Raw genomic sequence first — 21,434 nt, 5'->3', positions numbered from 1 at the left:
TAGAAGCAGGCTCCCTGCTGAGCAGAGAGCCCGATGCGGGACTCGATCCCACGACCCTGAGATCATGACCTGAGCCGAAGGCAGCGGCTTAACCCACTGAGCCACCCAGGCGCCCCCCACTTTTTTTTTTTTAAAGATTTTATTTATTTATTTGACAGAGAACACAAGTAGGCAGACAGGCAGGCAGAGAGAGAGAGAGAGAGAAGCAGGCTCTGCACTGAGCAGAGAGCCCGATGCGGGGCTCGATCCCAGGACCCTGGAATCATGACCTGGGCTGAAGGCAGAGGCTTTAACCCGCTGAGCCACCCAGGTGCCCCAAAAATCCACTTTCTTAGAGTAGGAATTTCAGCTACCTGCATCCCTCAAAGAATACATGTTAATTAAAATGAGTCACAATGGAAAAAAAAATGCACCAATTCTTAAAGTAAAGCCACCCTACTCCAGGTGACTCACAAAAAGATGGTATATGGCTTAAAGGAAAAAACACGGGAGGGGATGAATCACAAATCATGTTTTATTCTGGGCTGTTTATAAACCACTGACCATATTATTTCTTCTTCCTCAATTTCCTGGGAGTGTTAGAGTGAAAATTTTGGTAGAACATGCTGCCACCTTTCAGATTAAAGGCCTACGGATGCCCCGAGCTTGACGTGGCCCGCCCTACCAGGACCTGTCATTACCATGCCAGCATTCACCCCCAGAGACTTTAACTTGAATAATATTCATCTGTTTTGCAGACTTAACACCCCAAATGCTGTAACTTAGAAACCACCACCATCACACAGTAGTCATGGCTAGAGGCCACCTATCCCACTCCCCCAAATCCCCCAATGCCCTGGGTTCCTGCCTTTAAAAGCCAAACAAAGAACACACACTTGCACAGCAGTGTGTATTCTGTGGTGTTGGTAATGCAAGCAGGAATTTCATATACTCTTACTCTGGGAAGCTCATCATCTTACAATTTTACAGAAGTCTATGCTGATAACTACCAAATCTTTCTAACTGGTCCTTTTTATTTCTGGTCTTGTCAAATTTGACACATTTTTCTCCTGATATCTAGGTAGACTCCAACACCCTTGTAGCAGGCTCCCAACCTCTGGAAAGACTTTGATTAGGCTTTCTCCTTTATTCCATCACTCAGCTGGTTTTCCAGACTAACAAAATGCCTCTAGTTCCTCTTCTGTGTTCCCTGGCATGTAGAGGGCCCAATGTACCATTCCATCTCAGACAGGGTCTGGCCTTCCAGGCTCCACACTCTTGCCTCTGTCATCAGAGGAAGCTTCCTTAAAACAATCACTCAGGTCATTTCCCATCAAAAGCAAGTTCCTCTTGTTTTCCTTCAAAACTCTTCATATTCCAGAAGCGTGCTATCCAAACAAACTTATAGTTCACTGGTCCCCTCCTGTCTGACAGAGAACCCCTGGCTTCTCAAGTCGAGATTCACTGCGCCAGCCACAACTCAAGGTATTCTGTGTTCCGTAATTCAACAGGGAGCAGGGCTGAGAGGAAGGAAATTAAAGTCCTACTCAGGGGTGCTTGGGTGACTCAGTCATTAAGCACCTGCCTTCCGCTTGGGTCACAATCCCGGGGATCCTGAGGTTCTCTGCTCTGCGAGAAGCCTGCTTCTCTCTTTCCCACTCCCCTTGCTTGTGTTCCCTCTCGGTCTCTCTGTCAAGTAAATAAAATCTTCAAATAAATAAATTCTTTTTAAAAAATAAAAGTCCTACTCATAATTAGGGAAAATCACAAATTGTAGTCCTGTGGTCTAGAGCTAATGATTCTCTAGGACTTACACAGATCATCTCTGTCCATGGACTTTGGGCCATTATGGTTAAAGCTACTAGCTAAATAGTTGAGTTCACTTGAGAATTAACCATGTTATCCATTGAGAAAAATAGGCAGCTTAACTTTCAAAACTCCACTGACTTTTGCTCATCTTATAAGCAACTTAATTAATCCGTCATGAAATGCTAAGCAAGTCATAAATTTATAATATGTATTCAAAATAAAATGAACTGTAAAATTCCACTTCATTCATTCAGCTTTTTTTCTTTTTGAGAGGGGGAGGAGTTACCTATTAGATGTACAAAAAACCCATATGAATATATATGTAGTCAAATTTTTATAAGACTGAAACAGCAAATGAAATTTCCAGATTTCCTTTAGTTATTTAATATATATATTTAAACAGTTAAATCTGTTTATATATATTTATATATAAAATATATATTTATATAAATATATTATACAATAATATAATATATAATATAAAATTATTAATATACACATATTAATAATTATATAATATATATATTATATATAAAAATATATATATATTTAAACAAATTAAACAGTTAAATCTGTTAAAATATATTTAACAGATGTTTACTTTTCCACTCTTTTACTAGCTCCTAAGAAGGTGGAATATTAATAATGGCTTTTAAAATTTCTGTTTATAGTCTGTGAACACTAAAAAAAGTGAAATTCTACCGTCACAAACAAGGAGTCAGAAACCTGTATTTCTTCAACCTGAAGAATGGGGGACGCCTGGGTGGCTCAGTTGGTTGGGCGACTGCCTTCGGCTCAGGTCATGATCCTGGAGTCCCGGGATCGAGTCCCGCATCGGACTCCCAGCTCCATGGGGAGTCTGCTTCTCTCTCTGACCTTCTCCTCATTCATGCTCTCTCTCACTGTCTCTCTCTCAAGTAAATAAATAAAATCTTTAAAAAAAAAAAAAAAAAAAAGAAAACAACCTGAAGAATGGCATTTCGTGCGACCAAGAAGGACTTGGTAAGCAGGGGCTCTAAAAGGTGAGAGACATCTTGAGGAAATCTTCAAAACAGCTCGTCAGGAGGAATGCCCACAAATAGGTAGGTGGACTTGCAAAAAGAAATGGCTTTGAAAACAAAAATCACATTCTCTAAACGAACTAACTTGAACACACTGTTCAATGAGGATAGCCTAATCCTATAGCTGCTTTGAGGGCACACACATGGTGAGCAGAAGCAGACCACCACAAAGACTTCCTGTGGTCCTGTGGCACAGAACCAGCTGGCCACAAGGCTTGCCACGCCATATTTAGTTACTGAAGGCTGACATGCCGCTAATGGAATAATGTATCAAGCCACTAATCTGCTGGGAGATAAATTCAAGAATGTATCCCATTACTTAACTGAGAGGGTCTTCTGTGTTTCTGTGTGGATAAAATATATGAGGTCTGAATTCATCAAATTTGTAAGTGTTCTCAGGTTAGTCCAAGGGGATCTTTCATTTTTTATAAGGAGGCTCTGTGCCCATTGTGGAGCCCAATGTGGGGCCTGAACTCACAACCCTTAGATCAAGACCTGAGCCAAGATCAACAGTCAAATGCTTAATCAGCTGAGACACCCAAGCACCCTCCATGAGGAACTTTTAAAGACAGAGTAGATCTTATGAAGAGGGTAATGCAAGCAAAAAAACGAAACACACCTCCCTCCTTGCACCAAAAAAAAGGGGGGGTAGTGCAATTAGTAGGAATTAGTAAACAAAGAATTTTTGCAATATAATTGATAAGATTTAATCTCTCTAGAGTTTTAAGAATTTCAAGGTAAACACAGGCATTTTTGTTGTATGTTGGAAAGGGCAAGGTCAAAGACATAGTACACTAAAACCTGGAGGAATACCAGATCTGTTCCGCTAAGGGCCAGATCACCAGGCCACCAACCAGAGGTGGTGTTGTTACAGAACAGGGAACATTTTCAAGCACTCCACAAGACTTAAATCATCTCCCATCCACTACAGCTCCCTCCCCTGAAGCATGTAACCTGTAGAGGTCCGCAGAGCAAAATGACTGCTGCACAGAGATGAGAATAAAGAACACAGCCTCCTGTTTCCCAAAGCCATTTCCTTTGCTGTCTTGTTGGTCTCACACACCCCCACCCCCTCGGATGCTCTTTAAAGGCGTTGTCCTAATTCAGACCTGGTATGACCCTGCTCACCTCAGAAGACTGCCAGCTGAAACACAGTAACGGGATTTGTTATTAACTTTTCAGAAATAAGGGCAGTTAATGTACAATGAGCCAGTTGGTACTCTTACAGTCATACTAAAACTCCTATTAAAGTTTTTTACTTACTAGACAATAATTTAGTTTGTCTTTAACATCAAAAAAGATACTTAACACAATTACAAGGTAAGTGGCCACACATGGCAAAGACTTCACCTGTACACAGTGATCAAAAGCAAATGGCAAGAAAACAAATGCACACCCTCACAACTGAGCCCTCGAACTACGGCCCCCAAGAAGGTAGAACAGCGCTGTGGCTGTCTTTCAAGGCCACAGCCTGGCTCATCTACACCACCATCACGAAACCCAGACCGCTCCGTGAGCCTCATGTTGACCACCAGTGAACGTGAATGTAGCTGTTTAACCTAGGACGACCCTGTTTTTCTGCGTACAGCTAATTAAACTCTCAGGCCAAACACCACATCTGAGTATCTCCAAGCAAACTAACAGAGCTGGCAGACTATGGAGCTAGCTAAGTACTGTGGAGGCCATCAAATCCCAGACTGAGCAAGTTACCTTTATTTCCTACAGCTGACATTTCCCCCATAGTGCTGAGGAGAATCTGCTCCACCTGGCCTCTGTCTAGGAGAGCTGCAAGGACATCCAGCTGTTCCGAAGGCAGGATGATGTTTAGGATTCCAACATGCACAGCTCAATACTGAGTTCTCCAGCCTGTTCTCAGATGGAAGTTGTTGGCCAATCAACCACCCATGTAGACAAACCCATGTATCTCCTGTCTGTGTAACTGCACTAAAATGGCTAGGAACACAGTTAGCAATCCCTAGTGCAACATAAAACACTATATGAAGACACAGTTACCTTCAGCCAGAGTTTTAATTGTTTGGAAAGATTCACAGGCTACCTGACTGAAAAGAGGAATCAAGTAAATATTTCCAACATGAGAAAGCTTAAATTCACTTGGCCCACAGTATAGTACTATTAAATAAATTTATGGTTTAAAATTTTCTAAATGCCTAGTGAAAGAAATTTTTATTTCTCGTCTAATTTTAATCTTAAAGTCCCTGAACCATTCCCTTTGTTGTAGTCAACTTCATTTTGTCTGTGACTGACTCCCCAGATGACTCTAGGGGAAGTAATTTCCCAAATGTTGATTTTTCTCACCAGCAAAGTAAGAAGAGTATCCAGTCCATTGGCTAGCAACCCTAAAGGTGAGAAAGAATAAAACTGTAAACTGCCCAATTTTATAAGAAAATTGTTTTTGACCTTACTTGTCCACAACTTCATCCACAAAATAAGTCATCTACCAAGTCAGTTGAAAAATGAGTAAAATTAAATAGGAGAGAAACACAATTTACAGGGGTGAAGGATGCATGGCCCAGAATGGTGGGAGAGAAATGAAAGGTGTACTGCAGTGGAAGTGTGAGAGCTTCCAGGAGTGTAAGGAGAAAAGCCGACTATGGATAAAATATATTTGGAAGTAAAAAGGGAAACTGGAAAATAGTAGGGACGCTTAAAAAGCTACCTGTGGCTTAATGAACTTTCCTTCCATCAAGCTTTAAAATTACAGTTGTTTCTAAACCAACATCCAGATCCCCTTGGCTGCATTTTAAGTTTTCCAGAGCTTTTATCTTTGCTGTCTGGAAGAGCGGGAAGGGATGCGAAAAAAAAGGAAGAAAAAGATGCTATCATACAGGAAATGAAAATAAATCAACTTTGGGGTAGCATCTGCTGCTTTCCTTTTAAGGTCACAACAGTAACAATATTAACTTTTTATTTAATAATTTCATATGATGACAAGCATCTTTACAAAATTAACCATATTACCCACTATAATTAGCTCTCTTGCAAGGCTAAATAATATAAAATTGAAAATTACTGGGTGATTACACCACAATCATACCAATTCTAAGCTTCTGAATAACAAACTACATGGACAATTGGCAAAAGAAAACAAAATGAGAATAGAAGCAATGAGTCGGGGGACTACAGGACTTAAAGCTGCCACAAACAGGGACACTGATTAATAGCAGGTTATGATAGGTATACATCTGAAGTTTCAACTGGGAATTGCTGCTACCTGAAAACTATGTACATCCATTGCGGAGTACATGCCTTGGGGCAAAGTTAATTGCAGGAAATTTCACAAGTAATTCCCTGCTTCTTACCATATTATATAGTAGAGGTGTTGAAACAAGTTTTGGTTGCCAGGCTAAGCCTTTTGGTTTTCAGTTGAGTATTTGTGTTAACATGCCAACTTTCTCCTATTAGTTGTTTTATATTAAATTCATTTTTTTTTTGTCCTCGGAATTAAGATTCTCTGAAGAATCACAGCAGGAAACTGAATGACTCCAATAAATTCACCAATTGTAGATTAACTTTCAATACCAGAGGCTTTAGCAGTTCGCAGTAAAAATTCTAACTCAGGATCAGGGAAGTCTAAAAGAAACTTCAAGGTCATCTGTACCAACCATTTCTGTGTACTTTTATATCAATTATAATTACCTGTTCTAAAACTTTCCATGAACAAAAATTTTCTTGAGTAGTAGTTTGGGTCTGAACAAAGTGTCAGAACAGTTCTCCCATGCTGAGTAATATAGGGCTTGATCTCAAGACCCTGGGGTCAAGAGTTAGTGATCCCAGGTGGCCCTTGAGTGTGTTTTTGACTACACTCTAATAATACTTCTTGGGTTCCTGTACTTACCTACATGTTAGTCTTGTCCATGTTTATGTATTATGGAACACTGAATGGTAACTCATACACATGTAATAGGGAAACAGAAGTTCACTTCGACCAATGTGATTTAATCCTTGTTACTAAGTGCTTCACAAATGAAAGCTTTCCTAACATTCTACAAATGTGATGAAATCTTAAGTCATATTGGGCTTCTGCTTTCAAGTTCTGTTCTGAACCTCATACAGCCAATGGAAGTAAAGTAAAATGGTACAACCACTTTGGAAAATAGTCTGTCAGTTCCTCAAATGGCTGACCAGAGTTACCATGTCACCCAACAATTCTGACCCTAGGCAGACATCCAAGAGAAATGAAAACATTATGTCCACATACAAACTATTCAAAAAAGCCAGAAGGTAGAAACGACCCAACTGTCCATCATCTGACAAATGGATAAAAATGTGATAGCTGTAAAATGCAATATTATCTGATCATACAAGGTATAAATACTGATTCACACTACAATGTGATCAATCTTGAAAACATGACGTGAACTGGAAAAAAAAAAACAAAACCAGGCACAAGAGACCACATATTATATATTCCACCATTAAAAATTCCAGAATAGGCAAATCTATAAGGACAAAAAGTAGATCAGTCATTGCCTAGGGTTGGGGGTTTCGGGGGTGACAACTAAGGGATTTTTTTTTTTTTTTAATTTTATTTATTTGAGAGAGAGAGCACAAGAGGGGAGAAGGTCAGAGGGAAAAAGCAGGCTCCCCATGGAGCTGGGAGCCCGATGTGGGACATGATCCCGGGATTCCGGGATCATGACCTGAGCCACCCAGGCGCCCCTAAGGGAATTTTTTTTTAAGGTGAAGAAAATCTATGATGAAAATGTGGTAATGCTTGTATACAACTGAGTTTGCTTAAAAACTATCAAATTACATGCTTTAAATGAGTGAGTTTCAGGTGTGTAAGCTATAATTCAATAAGCTGTTATTTTAAAAAATCTGTTTCTGAGATGTGAAGTACTTGAGAATCAGCAAATCTCTTCCACAAAGCTTTTCTGGTCAACAGTAAAAGAATTAGTTGAGTCCAGTTTATTTTACTGTAATTGGAACCAGCTCACAGTATTGTTATGTACATTTCTAAAATGTGAATGCAGTTTAAGAAAATAAATCATTACATCAGCTATTCCAGGCAGCCTGCCATGAGACATTTTTACAAAAAACAATACAAAACAAAACCAAAAAAACCCCCAAATTTAAAAGGAACCCATTTAACTAACCTCAAAGTGTATGTTCTTTCTTGTTGCCTCATCTCCTTATAAGCTGTCGTATCCCTAAAATTCTCATGTTTAACAATATGAGGCATGATTAATCCAGTCACTAGCTCAACAAATATCTGAACCCTTATGTACACCATGCACTGTTTAGGCACTTGTATACCAGTGTGTACACATATACACACACACACAGTCCCTGCTCTTGTGGAGCTTACAATCTAGTAAGACAAACAATAAATGCTGGTTTTAAAGACAGATTTTTAAAACAGAGTGCTATGCTATGGAGAAATGCTGTTTTACATGCAGTATCTAGGCAAGAAGGCTTCTCTGAGAGATGTCTGAGGGGAGAAAAGAAGGAGCCCAGCCATACAAAGACTAGGGATGACAACTCCAGGCAGAGGAAATAATTTTTGAATGGGAGAACAGGAGAAAAAAGCAAAATAAAGAAAAAAAAAAGGATTAGCCGTGTGCTGCCGGTGACCAACCTTCTGCCATGAGTCTGATGCACCTAGTTACAGGCATGTCTGGCAAGGTAGCTTGCAGATTACGGCTGGAGTAAGATGTCTCCCCACTGTTCGGTAAGAAAGGTCACCTCTGGTTAAGCCCTGCCTACATTGATCTCCTTGGACCTCTGGACAGCTGTTCATTATGTGCACCTCCCATTCTTTTTTTTTTTTTTTTTTAAAGATTTTATTTATTTATTTGACAGAGAGAGATCACAAGTAGACAGAGAGGCAGGCAGAGAGAGAGAGAGAGAGAGAGGGAAGCAGGGTCCCCGCTGAGCAGAGAGCCTAATGCGGAACTCAATCCCAGGACCCTAAGATCATGACCTGAGCCAAAGGCAGTGGCCCAACCCACTGAGCCACCCAGGCGCCCCTGCATCTCCCATTCTTTCACCACACATGGGTACAAGGTGCTGTATAAGGAAGTGCTGGGACATACTGACCAATCACACATGCGCCCCAGTGACCCATGTGGCAGGAAATCATCTAGTGGCACAAAAAGGCATGAACAACACACACAGGTACAAAGCAAAAGTGGGCCACGAAAAAAGGGATGTAAAATGCAGGAATGTGCAGAGATTGCCTGCAGCTGGAGCATCAGGGGAAGCCTCATGGAGAGGGGCATGAGAGCGAAGAGTCTGTGACACCTGAGAACTTGGACATGTGGGGGTATACAGATCCGTTTGTTGTACCCCTAATTAAGTATATTTCAAAACATTCTTAACTCTCCAAGTTACAAACTCAGGGAGAGAAGGCATGATTCTCCTTGTATCTTTCTGTGATACTTAGCATTGTATCGCGATGTATCATGATTCATTGTAAGAAGAGATGTTGATTTTAGGATTGAGGCAAGGTTAAATTATTCTTTGTTTCATAAAGAGATTTTGAGCTTCAAAACAGAAGACTCCCAAACTTCTTAATATACCATCTCACTTCACAGGGATATTCATAGGAGTTTTTCTAAAATTCAAAGGTATTACAAGTGAACAGGTAGACAGTATGCTTCTGCACACACACACACACACAGACACACACACAATGTTTACATGTGTGTATTTGTAGTCTGCATTCGTACATCACTACACCTTAAGTGCAGAATCCCACAAGATTATTTTAAACTTCCACTGCTAAATCGAAGTTCGTACTTCAGAGAAAATTTTTTTTCACTCATAAAACTTTCCCATCCAGGCCCTCATCATCCCTTCCCATTCCCAACAAAACATCCTAAACCAGAGAAGAAATGCCAAACAACATTTTTTAGGCAGTGTCTCAACATCTCTAAAAAATATTCCATGGCCAAACTCACCATAGAGAGCTGTCCAAGTTTGATTAATTACATCTAGACACACAGTTCCTGACCTGAAACAGATGGAAAGAATGGCATTTTTTTAAAAAATCAGAAAGCTAGTCACATGTAACTGGCAACTAATTTTACTTATCAAGAAAAGTACCTTTAATAGATCATCAAAAAACAACACAAGACAAAAAAAAAAAAAAAAAAAAGAAAGAAAGAAAAAGAAAGAATCCCAATTAGGGAAAGTATGATGAGGAGCAGAATATATACGAAATCTTAAGTGTTTCCTTACAGACTGAAAGGGAAAACCCGCAACTGCACAATGGAGAAACCAGACAACACCTTAAGCAGGTGCTGAGGATTCGCAGGGAGGACCCGGCAGAGGGTGAAGCAGATAACCCTGTGCACCTGCCCAGGACGTGGCACTTCAGGACTAACGTGCATCCTCTGGCTCTAATGAGGAGGAAACCCCACACAACCCCAAACTGGGGGGCAGTCTTTAAAATAACTGATCTATATTCTTTTAAAACATCAACTTTAAAAAAGCTGAGGAACTATTCCAGATTAAGTAGTTTAAAGAAACATGACAAGTAAATGCAATACATGGTCCTGGGCTGATGATCCTTCACTGACCCGGGGGCGGGGGCAGGTAGTGCCAAAAAAATACGTGGGGCTGAATGTGGCAGTAGATTTAGTAGTACGGGGCTGTATTCAATTCCTGCATCTGACTGTGCCATGGTGACTAACAAAGCATCCTTGTGGATCATGCCCTGGTGACGGACACAGAATATGTGCGGACAACGGGGCATGATGTATGTGCATGACCCGCTCAGAGCTCAGAATACCTCCTGTGTTATGTGTGTAACAGCAGAATTTAGTGCTGTGACGAGGAAAAACTGTGGAACAAAAAAATCATGTACTGCCAACAGCATCAGAATTACACAACAGGAGGCACATTTTAAAGCGTCACTAATAAAATATTAGAAGGAAAGAAAGGTATGTAAGAGTCATTAACTGAAATGAAACTATAGCCATGCACGTTTGCTTTACTCTCAAGAACCCAGAAACACTTAGGGGCTGGAAACAGTACATTTGTATACAGAAAACTGATCTGTGAATTGTGTCCACACGAAGAGAACAGAGCCGTGGAGCAGGGCAAATGCTAGCTAGGTCTCACAGGGAATGAAGGGCCCATGCACGACAATGGAAAAACTAAGCAGCCCAACAGCAGGACGTGCACTAAGTGGTTTCAAGTATCAGAACCCTGGACTCCAATAGTGTAAGTGGCCACACAGTCCTCTCCGCTGATAAAAATCCAAAAAGATAATTGAGAAAAAGATAATTTTTAATAATGGAGAGAGAGAGATGAACGCTAAAAAGAGCAGTTGCTGCTAAGATTTAAACATTTTTAAACAGTTACTTACGCTTCATCAATGTTGGGATGGAAAATTTTATTCATGAATCCTGTAAAAAGAGATGTTAATTAGCAGCAAAAAAGTGTCCAGAGAACAATTCGTTTTAAAGTATTTCAGTACTGGAAACAATTTCAGTATTGGAAAAAGTTGATGATACCCATACTGATTACTTTTATATGCTTGGTTACTGATAAGACAAAATATTCTCCTGATAGTGTCAATTACTTAAAGCACATCAGAGTTCTATTTAAAAAAATGAGCAAACTTTGAGAGCAATGCAGCTTCTTATATACAGAATAATCATTGAGAGACTTTTCTGAGCTATGAAGGGTACCTGCCAAGAAAACACATAGTCCTAAATAGGTTGTAACTGGTGCTGATTCCTTTTATCAGAAAGTTAAGAAAGCTACTCTGACTTCCCTCCCAAAGGTTTTATTGTTCAATCTCTAAATTTAGAGGTTCTGCATTTGAACTTCTCCTTCTGCTGCTCAGTTACTGGTATACTGCTGGGCTACACTGTGTGCGGAACATGAATGAAGCTGCTGAAACACTAAAGAAGCACCGCTTCCAAACCACCAAGGATTTCATAAGAATGGTGACCAAAATATTTCCTTTAACTTTAGTCTACTCATTCCAGGAAACCCAGTTTTTTGATTAAAATTGGGGCAACCAAGAAATGAGGCAAGGAGTTTAAAAAAAAAAAAAAATCTGTCAGATGGCTGTATCTGTCAGGGATTCAAATTTTTGGTTTATTCTAGAAAAACAAGGAGAGAATTTAACAAATTATGTATTTGTAATTTTTTAAAAAGATTTTATTTTTAAGTAATCTCCACACCCAATGCAGTACTTGAACTCACAACCCTGAGATCAAGGGTCACATGCTCTACTATCTACTAGACTTTAACAAATATATTGACATTTAAGTTCCAAGGAGAAACTTATTTTTTCTCTAATTAAGAATCAGTGATTTGGGGGCGCCTGGGTGGCTCAATGAGTTAAAGCCTCTGCCTTCGCCCTGCAGCGGGCTCTCTGCTCAGCAGGAAGCCTGCTTCCTCCTCTCTCTCTGCCTGCCTCTCTGCCTACTTGTGATCTCTGTCAAATAAATAAATAAAATCTTAAAAAAAAAAGAAAAAAGAATCAGTGATTTGGGGTGCCTGGGTGGGTCAGTGGGTTAAAGTCTCTGCCTTTGTCTCAGGTCATGATCCCAGGGTCCTGGGACTGAGCCCCACATTGGGCTCTCTCCTCTGTGGGGAGCATGCTTCCTTCTCTCTCTGCCTGCTTGTGATCTCTAATAAATAAATAAAATCTCTGAAAAAAAATACCTTAAAAAAAAATCAGTGATTTAATCAGTTTATATATATGCAAATGACAATATGCTAAAGAAGAGGTCCACTGTCAAAGCTGTCATTTTATCATCCTCATCTCGAGACTTCTTTATGCCATTTCACACTTCCAATAAATTGAAGTTCCCTACTACAGCGAGTCACTATGTCCCTCCCAATCCCACCCTCTTTCACCCCTCCCCCCACCCCACCTCCCATTTCTTTTTCTTTCATTCAAAATATACTTGGTTAACACCTGTTTGTCTAGCACTGTGCTGGTTCAGGGCATCAAGGTAGCCAGGCAGCATACTTTGCCCAGGAGGTCACCACAGGGGCTGGACGGGACACAAGTCAGTAAGGACAGAGCGCACAAAGAACTGACAAGAGTTGAGGGTATGAGAGGGAAAGAGGAAGGTACCAGGGAGTACTGAGAAGGGGCATTGGAGGAGGGTCCTCAAGGACGAGTTTCAACAAAGGTCATCTCAGAAAAGAACTTCTCTAGACTCAGGAAACAGATACACAAAATCCTGGTTATGTATTTCAGTCTTTGCTTGCTCTAGTCACTCCAATACTAACTATGCTTCTAAATTTTGTTTTTTACTCTTTCATGTTGAAATAGCTTGTTTTCTCTAATTCTCTCGAGAGCCCATGCAATGTTTAGATTACTCCGATGTAAAAAGAAATGACTTATATCCAATTACTATTTCGTATTAATTTTTCATTAAGGAAATAAGTTGCTTCCAAGTCTAGATTTAAGTACGTGTTTATTGAAGAGATTAAACTAAGCCAATATAAATGTTCATGTCTTAATGTTAAGAGGATAATAATTCTATATGAGCTTGGAAAAACACTAATAAATGTATCCATGAAGAACCATGAGGGTATTTGTCCCAGCATTATTTTAAATGCCAAGAACCAAATGCAATCCTATCAAAGGGACTGGACAGACTGTAGTACATCCATATGCTGGGAGTCCTATGGTAATGAACTAGCTAAGTATCAATTTGGATAGAACCATAGCTGAGGGGAGGAAAAAAAAAAGTTGCAGAATAGTATTTGTAGCATGATACCATTTAGATACACTCCAACAAGGCAAGGCTACCTATCTCTATGATAACAAAAGTACAGAAAACTGTATGGACCAACATAAAACGAACTTACCAAAGTAATCAACTATTTCAGTGAGGGCGCAGGGTCAAGATCATGTGGGAACAGGGAACAGAATGGGAATGGTGATTAAAGATGAATCTATCTACAACACTATTTCTTTTAAAAAGAGGTAATGGGCTTGTATATTATCTGCTCTTTTTTTTTTTTTTTAAGTGTGCACATAGGTGGGACACTAGAAGCAAACATATACAACTTAACAGTGGTTAATTCTTCATGGTGGGAATACTGTCTCCATTATAGTTTTCAAATCACATCACCACCCCGCTCCCCAATCCCATACCCAAAGTAGGATCACAGCAACGTCAAAAAAGCTAGAAGGAAACAACCAAGTGTGAATAATAGTAAACTTAGAGAGACTCCCTCATTAGTATTACTCTCCAGACTTTCCAAAATTTCTATATTGTGTCATTTTAATAGTTGGGGGAAAAAAAACCCCTTTCAAGTTAAAAAAAAAATTACAAGCAGTAGCAAACATACTAAAGCAGACCCAATTATACATAGGTTATCTAATGCTGAACCATTTTAAGGAAAATCAACTATTTTATTTGATCTCAGATCTTACACGTTCTTGTTTAAGTAAATTCATTACCCCCCCCCAAATCAAAAAAGATCTTCAGGTTATAAGGCATGTGATCCTCCAGATCAGTTACAAATGGGAATCTACTGCTATTACAACTGTCGAGAAACTTCCAGATGAGTGGGAAACACTGGTGTTTAGCCACTAGATGGTTTAATTCAAGAGACTCAATCCTGCCTCTGCTACATGGTTCATGAGTAACACCTAGGAAAGCAACCCCCCCAAGTGCTACAATCCAAGAAGCCCCTGGAGAGCTCTTTATGAACAGAAGTACTCTGCTAGAAGGTGCCAGACAGGAATGCTGGGGTGGGGGCTGCAGTTGTAAATGGGGTGGTCAGGGAGGAGGTGTCAATTTGAAGGAGGTAAGGGAGGAATCATTCAGTATCTAGGGGAAGAGCATCTATACAACACTAACAGCCAAGCGCAAAATGCATCAGGACTTTGCTTGCTGTGTCTGAAGACCAGCAGAGAGACTGGTGAGGCTGAAGCAGTGAGTAAGGAGAAGCCAAGAAGCGAGGTCAGAGATGTGATGAGCATTTGTGGGCCCTTTTAAGGGTACGGATTTTAAATCATTCTGAGGTGGGAAGCCAGAGACTTAGCTAAAACAGTGATAAATAAATCCCTTTTTAAAATTTTTGTTTCTAACAGAAGTCTTATCTCTAAAAAAACAAAACAAAACAAAACAGGTGAATAAGGAAACAGCTCAATCAGGTCACAGCACCTTAGTGCTGGGGACAGAACAAAGGTCTCGAGCAAAATGGAGTGGGCTGTCTCTCCCACAGTAAAAATGAAGTTTAAACAATCTGATGGCGCAGGGAACCCCAAAGGTGTTAATAAAACAGCTAGGGTCAAAAGAGCTTTAAATGTTTACCAAAACAGTCTCTGAAAGATTAAGGTGCCTCCCTCCTGGTACAAGGTCTGGAGATTACATTTGGAATCAATAGAGTTTCCACACTGTTTTCAATTAAGTCAAGATTCTGGCTTGGCTGAATCCAAGAATACATAATAGTGCCAAAAAGGACTTAGTAAACATACTCTTAGTAATAAATGGGTTGGAGCCTAATCCCCAGTGCCCCTGCTAAGTATAAAACATCATCTGCGCTCTGAGACAGAGGGCAAACTCAGATGGGAAATAGGAAAGGATTCACAGGGACTTGAGTTCTGGTCCCAACCCTGCTATTAACTGCAGGCCCTGGCTAGATCACTTCACTTCTGTGGGTCTAGGTTTTCACATGACATAGCCAGACTGTATGATCTCCAAAATCTCCACTCTTCATTCCGTTAATAAAGGGACTATCAACTCTTAACAATCTAGGATTTAGTAACAATGGCCAGAGCTCTGGCAACAGAGGAGTTTAGAGAAAATGTCAATAGTTAAGTCCATAAAGGAAATGAATTCTGCAAGGCACATTTTTAGGTACAGAAATATTCTGGAGCATGTAATACAAGGCTAACAACATGCTAAAATACCACAAAGAGATACAAAATCCATGGACTACTCCAAAGTAGGTAGAAACAGAGTTTATAACCTTGCCTTGGAGGAACAAATTCAGCCAGACCGATTCTACCCAAAAAACAATCTCCAGACCACAATGATCTCTTCCTATACCAGGCTTTTTCAACTGTTAGAAAAACACCCAAAGCAAATAAACAGGAGTGTATCTCCTTTACCTTTGCTCTCAGACAAGCTGTGGAGAGCGTTTCTGGCAAAGCCACTCACATTCTAGATAACAATGGCAACAATGGCACTTCTGGACGAGAAGGGGAGGAGACAGAGAAAGAACAGGCTAGGAATTCAGAATTCAGAGAAGGAACATTCTCAGGACTGAGCGTGTTTGCCCTGGCACGTTTTCCTTCCTTTTGGCAATGCTATCACCACACTAATGAATACGTCTGCAGTAAGAGAATTTTCCCAACACTTGTTTCCATTCAACCAGGAACTATTTTGAAGATATTTTAAGAAAACATATTTTGAAAACTGCTTTTATGAAAACACGGTAAGTGGAAGTAGCAAGTCATTTTTAATCTACATGATTTAAGATTTTATTCACCAGACATTTTCTAATCATATATATATTTCAGTGATTTGACCAGATACAATTCAGAACGCCTTCAAATCTTTTAGACAATTATTCTCTGGCATGACTTCAGGCACTTGTAAAAGGGAGGATGTTAGGAATAAAGGTTTAGCGAAACAGCTCACCACCTCACCCTCGGTCTTTCAGCAGAAGGGAATCAGGTCATTTATAACTCTGGAGGAGGAATCCAAATCGTACTTAGTTGAGGTTAAAAAAAAAAAAAAAAAACCACCAAAAAGACTACGTATCTTAAAAAGTAAAAGAACAGACTATTAAAACAGAAAAATATGCCATGCTTTTGCTTGTTATACTCCAATCTCAACTGTTCTGGAATAACGAATTTTTTGACCCACAGGCTAATAGGCAGAGAAAGTAAATGACATCAACATCGAGTCATGCTGAAAACTGGTTTTTATTTTAGCCTGTTTCTGTTGTCTAATCCCAGGAGGGGATCTGTACAGAGTTGTACACACTTTTGAGTACTTCTGATACTGGGGTCAGTACGTAAATAAAAGTGGGAAAAATTCATCACCTCTTACTTGTGAGGATATTTTTAATGATCAAATTTGTGGACAATGAAATACCTAGGTCCAGTTATCAATACAGAAATTTCCTTCAGAATAATCTTGTGAAATGAGAAGTCAAACAAGTGTCTCATGAAACACAGTAAATCCACCCTAAGGTAAGTAGGCAAACAGCAGCACCAAGGGCAAAAATGGTAGCTCTATCCCGGGGTAAAATGCGCTTGTACTGCAGATGGTTGAGGCAGTTGTGGCTGATGCAATTTAATTTTAAGTTTATGAATTCCTGTGAGAAAACAGTAAGTGAATATATTCAATTATTCTGATATTCCATCTTCATGATAGATGCCCACATAAAGTAGAGAATTCAAAAGCAAACTGATTAATTCTATTTTGTAAAGTATATATAACTGTTCAAAATATATTTATTAAAGATTGCATCTTATCATCCCTACAGCAGTGTCTCAGACTACACCTTTTTTAAGAGTAATAATTCTAGCATGCAGGAGGTGACCAGGGTTGGGATGGTCCAGTGGGTGGGGATGCCGCCAGCTTCGGCAGCGACAGCCATCCTGCCAGCTTTGCGCATGAGCACACGCTCAGGGAGAGTTTCATCTTACCTCAGCAGCCAGGCCCAGCCCGTGGCAGCCTGCACCTGGGCAGAAGTCTCTTCAGAGAGCTGAGCCTTTCCGACTCAGGAGAGATGGACCTGGGCCGGTCTCTTCTTAGGTGAGGAACAGACCAAGGAGCTCACTGTCAATGCCCTGTGTCATGGGAACTTCTGACTGATCCTGTGTGTGTTCAGGAGATCTAAACTCAACAAGGGGTCCTCTTTTCTGTTTCTTCCTTTCTCTCTGACAATATGGAATCTGAGGAATGGGCTGGACGGATAAGAAAAGTTCATTTATAACTAAGAAAAGGTGAAGTGGTATCCTTCCACAGCCAAACCCTGCTACCAACCTAGCAGATTAAGACCTGCAGCCTTAAATCTACTCTCCTGTAGTTTCATCCTTGAAAGATTATAATCTCTTTCCTTTCTCCACAATTTATCTTTCACTCTCCTGATCATTCTTATTACCACAGTGTCTGAAATCAGGCAGTATTCATTCTCATGGTCAGAGCAGTAGAGAAACACACGGCCACTCTGAGTAAACAAAGTCATGGTTAAAAGATGAGGCTCCATTCAGGCTGCTTGGGTTGTACTCTGTGAACCTCGGCCAAGAATTACTGAATCTCTTTGCCTTTTTCTTTTTCTTTCTTTCTTTTCTTTCTTTCTTTCTTTCTTTCTTTCTTTCTTTCTTTCTTTCTTTCTTTCTTTCCTTCTTTCTTCATAAAGCTAGGTTAAATATTGGTATCTACACATCATAGGGCTGTTATGAAGAGTCAATGAATCTACGTATAGCACCTGACCAGCAACCAGCCCACAGTAAGCACTCAAGTTTACTATCAGCTTCATGAGCTCAGGCAAGTAACTTCATCTCACTTTCCTTGTCCTAAGAATGAAAATATCTGCCCCTACCTCCTCGTCTCTGAATCCTTTAGCAACTGTCCAGAGCATTAGAGGCTGTGTTGATGACTGGATTTTGGGTTTCCCATAACCCCATCATGCAGGAAATAGCAAATATAGTTACTCTAACATTTACTACTAAAAAGACCATTCTAATTGCATTTGGGATGGGGTGAAATACTGGACTGGAAACCAGAAGTCAGATTCTGCAACTAGTTAGTATTGATTTATCTCTACCTTCCTGAGCCTCGTTTTTACTATCCCTAAAATGAGGCAACTGGGTGATATATGTGACATTCCTTCTAGCAATAAGGTTTTCACAACACCAGAAATATGAAACAAATCTTAAATTACAGTGAACAAGTTTTTCAAAGGGAACTAAGACATTACTCTTATTTGTTTTTAGAAGAATCACAGTTTAACTAAAGATAGAGGAAGCCAAGAAGGATACACGTTTTCATTATGGTAACAATTCAAAAAAGGAGGAACGGAGCTAATGCCAAAAAGATGTCAAAATTAATAACCAGCTTAAAAGCTAGAGGTCACCTACTATAATTAAGTAGGAACTAATCTAAAGAGCAAGTTAGGCAGAATTTTTATATAGCAAATGGGAAGATTATATAATAACGAATCGCCAAAGGCAGAATTAAAACTGATATAAGCCAGCTTCAAGAAGGAAATGGACAAATCTGATAGAAGCAAGCTTGTACAGAGGCAAGGCCCTCCTGGGGCGGAGGGGGAAGGGAGGAAAAGCTCACTACTATTTTTATTCTGGTAAGAGCAGAATGAAGGTGGATGAATTTAGATATTACAGACTGTTAACAGGGGTTTTTCCAGTAATAGGGCCAATCTGACCACTAGGTTCTTCTATCACTTAGAACTTCAGCGTCTGGCCCCCAAATCTGTCTGTCTCTATCTCTCATCATTTATAGAGACATTAGCTATCACCCACACTCCTCACCCTCTGTCGTCTCAGTCCCTGAAGCTTCCTCTCAGTGTCCCCTTCCTCTATCTCATCTCATTCACACTGCCAGAACATACCCGAACTTCGTCATCTTACAGACAGCTTCACCTCCAAGATCACAAACACCTCTGGCCACCACAGTCTCCTATGAATGCGAATCCACTGACCCTCCCTTTTCTTCCCGCCTACTAGCCCTCCTATCTTCACCCATCCTTGCTCAGTTTAAGATTTAAGAGCCATCACCATGATCGCTTTGTAACAACCCTCTGCAAATCCTGTGCCCTCGCCCCTCCAAAACACCCAACTATAACAAGGAAACCCATCATTCACATCCGCTGTAGTTGGACTTGAAGGTGCCATTAAACACTCATTCATTCGCTTGTTCACGCCCTCACCTCAATATAGAGCAGGCAGTGTCTCAAACCCCGAGGAGGGAAGAAAGAATGTTAGTACAACAGAACCAGGGCCTGCCTTCATGGAGTTTGTATCTACTGGGCTGGCAGGGAGACACACAGCATCTGCACCAACTTTTAAAAGTATGCTCCGTAACCTTCTGTGGGTTCAACATCACCAGTAGTCTTCCGTTCTCCTTTCACTGATGGCCTGTTCCCCGTTCTCCAATGACTCAGGCATTTTACCGTTATTCTGCAAATCTTCTGTTCCCTTTGCTCCTCCATTTTCACTCTGACTTAAAAGCCCTGCCCATTTTCTTTGAGAAATTATGGGCCAATGGGCAGGATTCTTCATTTTTCCCATCAAAATCCTCCCAGCACACATGCTCATTTTTCCTGCCTCAACTGTTCACTCAAATATTTAAGGTCTTCCAAAACACAAGTCCTCCATTTGTGTTCTGATCTTGTCCCTTCTAACATCTCAGAGGCACTGTAACTTCAAGCCCCCTCCTGATCCCCAGCATCACCAAGATTTCCCTCATTTTCTGGGGGAAATTTTATCTCCCCCAATTTGTGTGTTTTCCTTCATACAGCCAAACTTCTTCAAGACAATGTATTATAGACATCAGAGTTTCTCCATGTTGGCACCCTGATCCAAACCACCAGTATTTCTACTCTTCTCCCACAATAAGAGAGTGATCATTAACACCTGCTTAGAACCTTTCAATGATTTTTCCACTGCATTAAAAATAAAACTCAAGCCTTTCACCTGGCCCACAAAGCCCTACAGGACCTCACCCTACTTGCCACGTGGACCCTCTCTTCTACTCCACTGTTCACCCATCCTTTTACCTTTCTCCGGCATGCTAAGTAAGCTCCCATCTGCCTCAGGGCCTTTTCCCTCACAATTTCTTCTGCTTGGAATGCTCTCCTCCCTGGTACTGGAGGATCAGGGCTGGCTTATTTTTCCCTTTCCATTTAAACCTCAAGCTTAAATTTACTTTGTCAGAGAAGCCCTTGCTCAACACCTAATCTAAGGTAGCTATTATGTCAATTTTATCACATCAATTCTCTATAAAGCTATCAGGCATTTTAAATTTTTGCTTTTTCTTTTTTCCCCTCAAAGAATATAAGGATCAAGAGAACAATTTGTTCACCTCTGTATCTCCAGCACCCTGTATACAGATGGTAGCTAATAAATTTGTGGAGCTGATTAGAATAGCGTAAAGTGTATCCATATTCTGAGAAAGTAGGTTCTCCTTCAGCTGCCATCTATACTCTAAAACAAACAAGTAACTGCAAAATTTCACTTTCAGAACAGCAGTAAAAAGGGAGCTTTTAACAATGGCTTACATTCTCATAGCATCATCTATAAAAACTGAAAAAGCAAAACAAAAAAACTTTAACGAAACCTTCCCACTAGAACCTTGTTTCTCTCTCTACTGGAATTCCAAAGATATAGATCACTACAAAGTAGCAATTATATAACTGAGACAGAAACTAAATTCAAAAAACCAAGGTCATGAAAGTAGAGAAATACAGAGGTGATCTGAATGGAATTTTGCTTCCTCAGTCTAAGAACTCATTCTACTTGTGGAAATATAATGGTCCAAATAAGCCTCTGCTAAATGACTAAGCCCAAACCCTATCAGAAACTACATATCCCACTCCAAATCCTGGTCCACCCCTGACAACACACTGAGGAGGTAACTCTACAATGTTTCCATC

The 21,434-nt window shown here is 40.2% G+C and overlaps 1 protein-coding gene across 2 annotated transcripts in view; it reads right to left on the bottom strand.

The window, feature by feature from the left end:
• Positions 1–21,434, bottom strand: part of UBE2H (ubiquitin conjugating enzyme E2 H) — a 102,969-nt gene that overhangs the window by 14,997 nt on the left and 66,538 nt on the right. The window contains exons 4-5 of one of the 2 annotated variants that reach the window (XM_059396409.1): positions 11,185–11,224; positions 9,773–9,825 (exon numbers count right to left, since the gene is read on the bottom strand). The exons of the other annotated variant lie outside the window; for it this stretch is intronic. Of the exons in view, the coding sequence (XP_059252392.1) occupies positions 9,773–9,825; positions 11,185–11,224 (93 nt within the window). The remainder of the gene's footprint in view (positions 1–9,772; positions 9,826–11,184; positions 11,225–21,434) is intronic. 2 annotated transcript variants of the gene reach the window in all.

Source organism: Mustela nigripes, chromosome 4, assembly GCF_022355385.1.
Source record: "Mustela nigripes isolate SB6536 chromosome 4, MUSNIG.SB6536, whole genome shotgun sequence".
Taxonomy (NCBI): domain Eukaryota; kingdom Metazoa; phylum Chordata; class Mammalia; order Carnivora; family Mustelidae; genus Mustela; species Mustela nigripes.
Note: the sequence above shows the minus strand (reverse complement) of the source record. Positions and strands in the feature narration are given on the sequence as shown.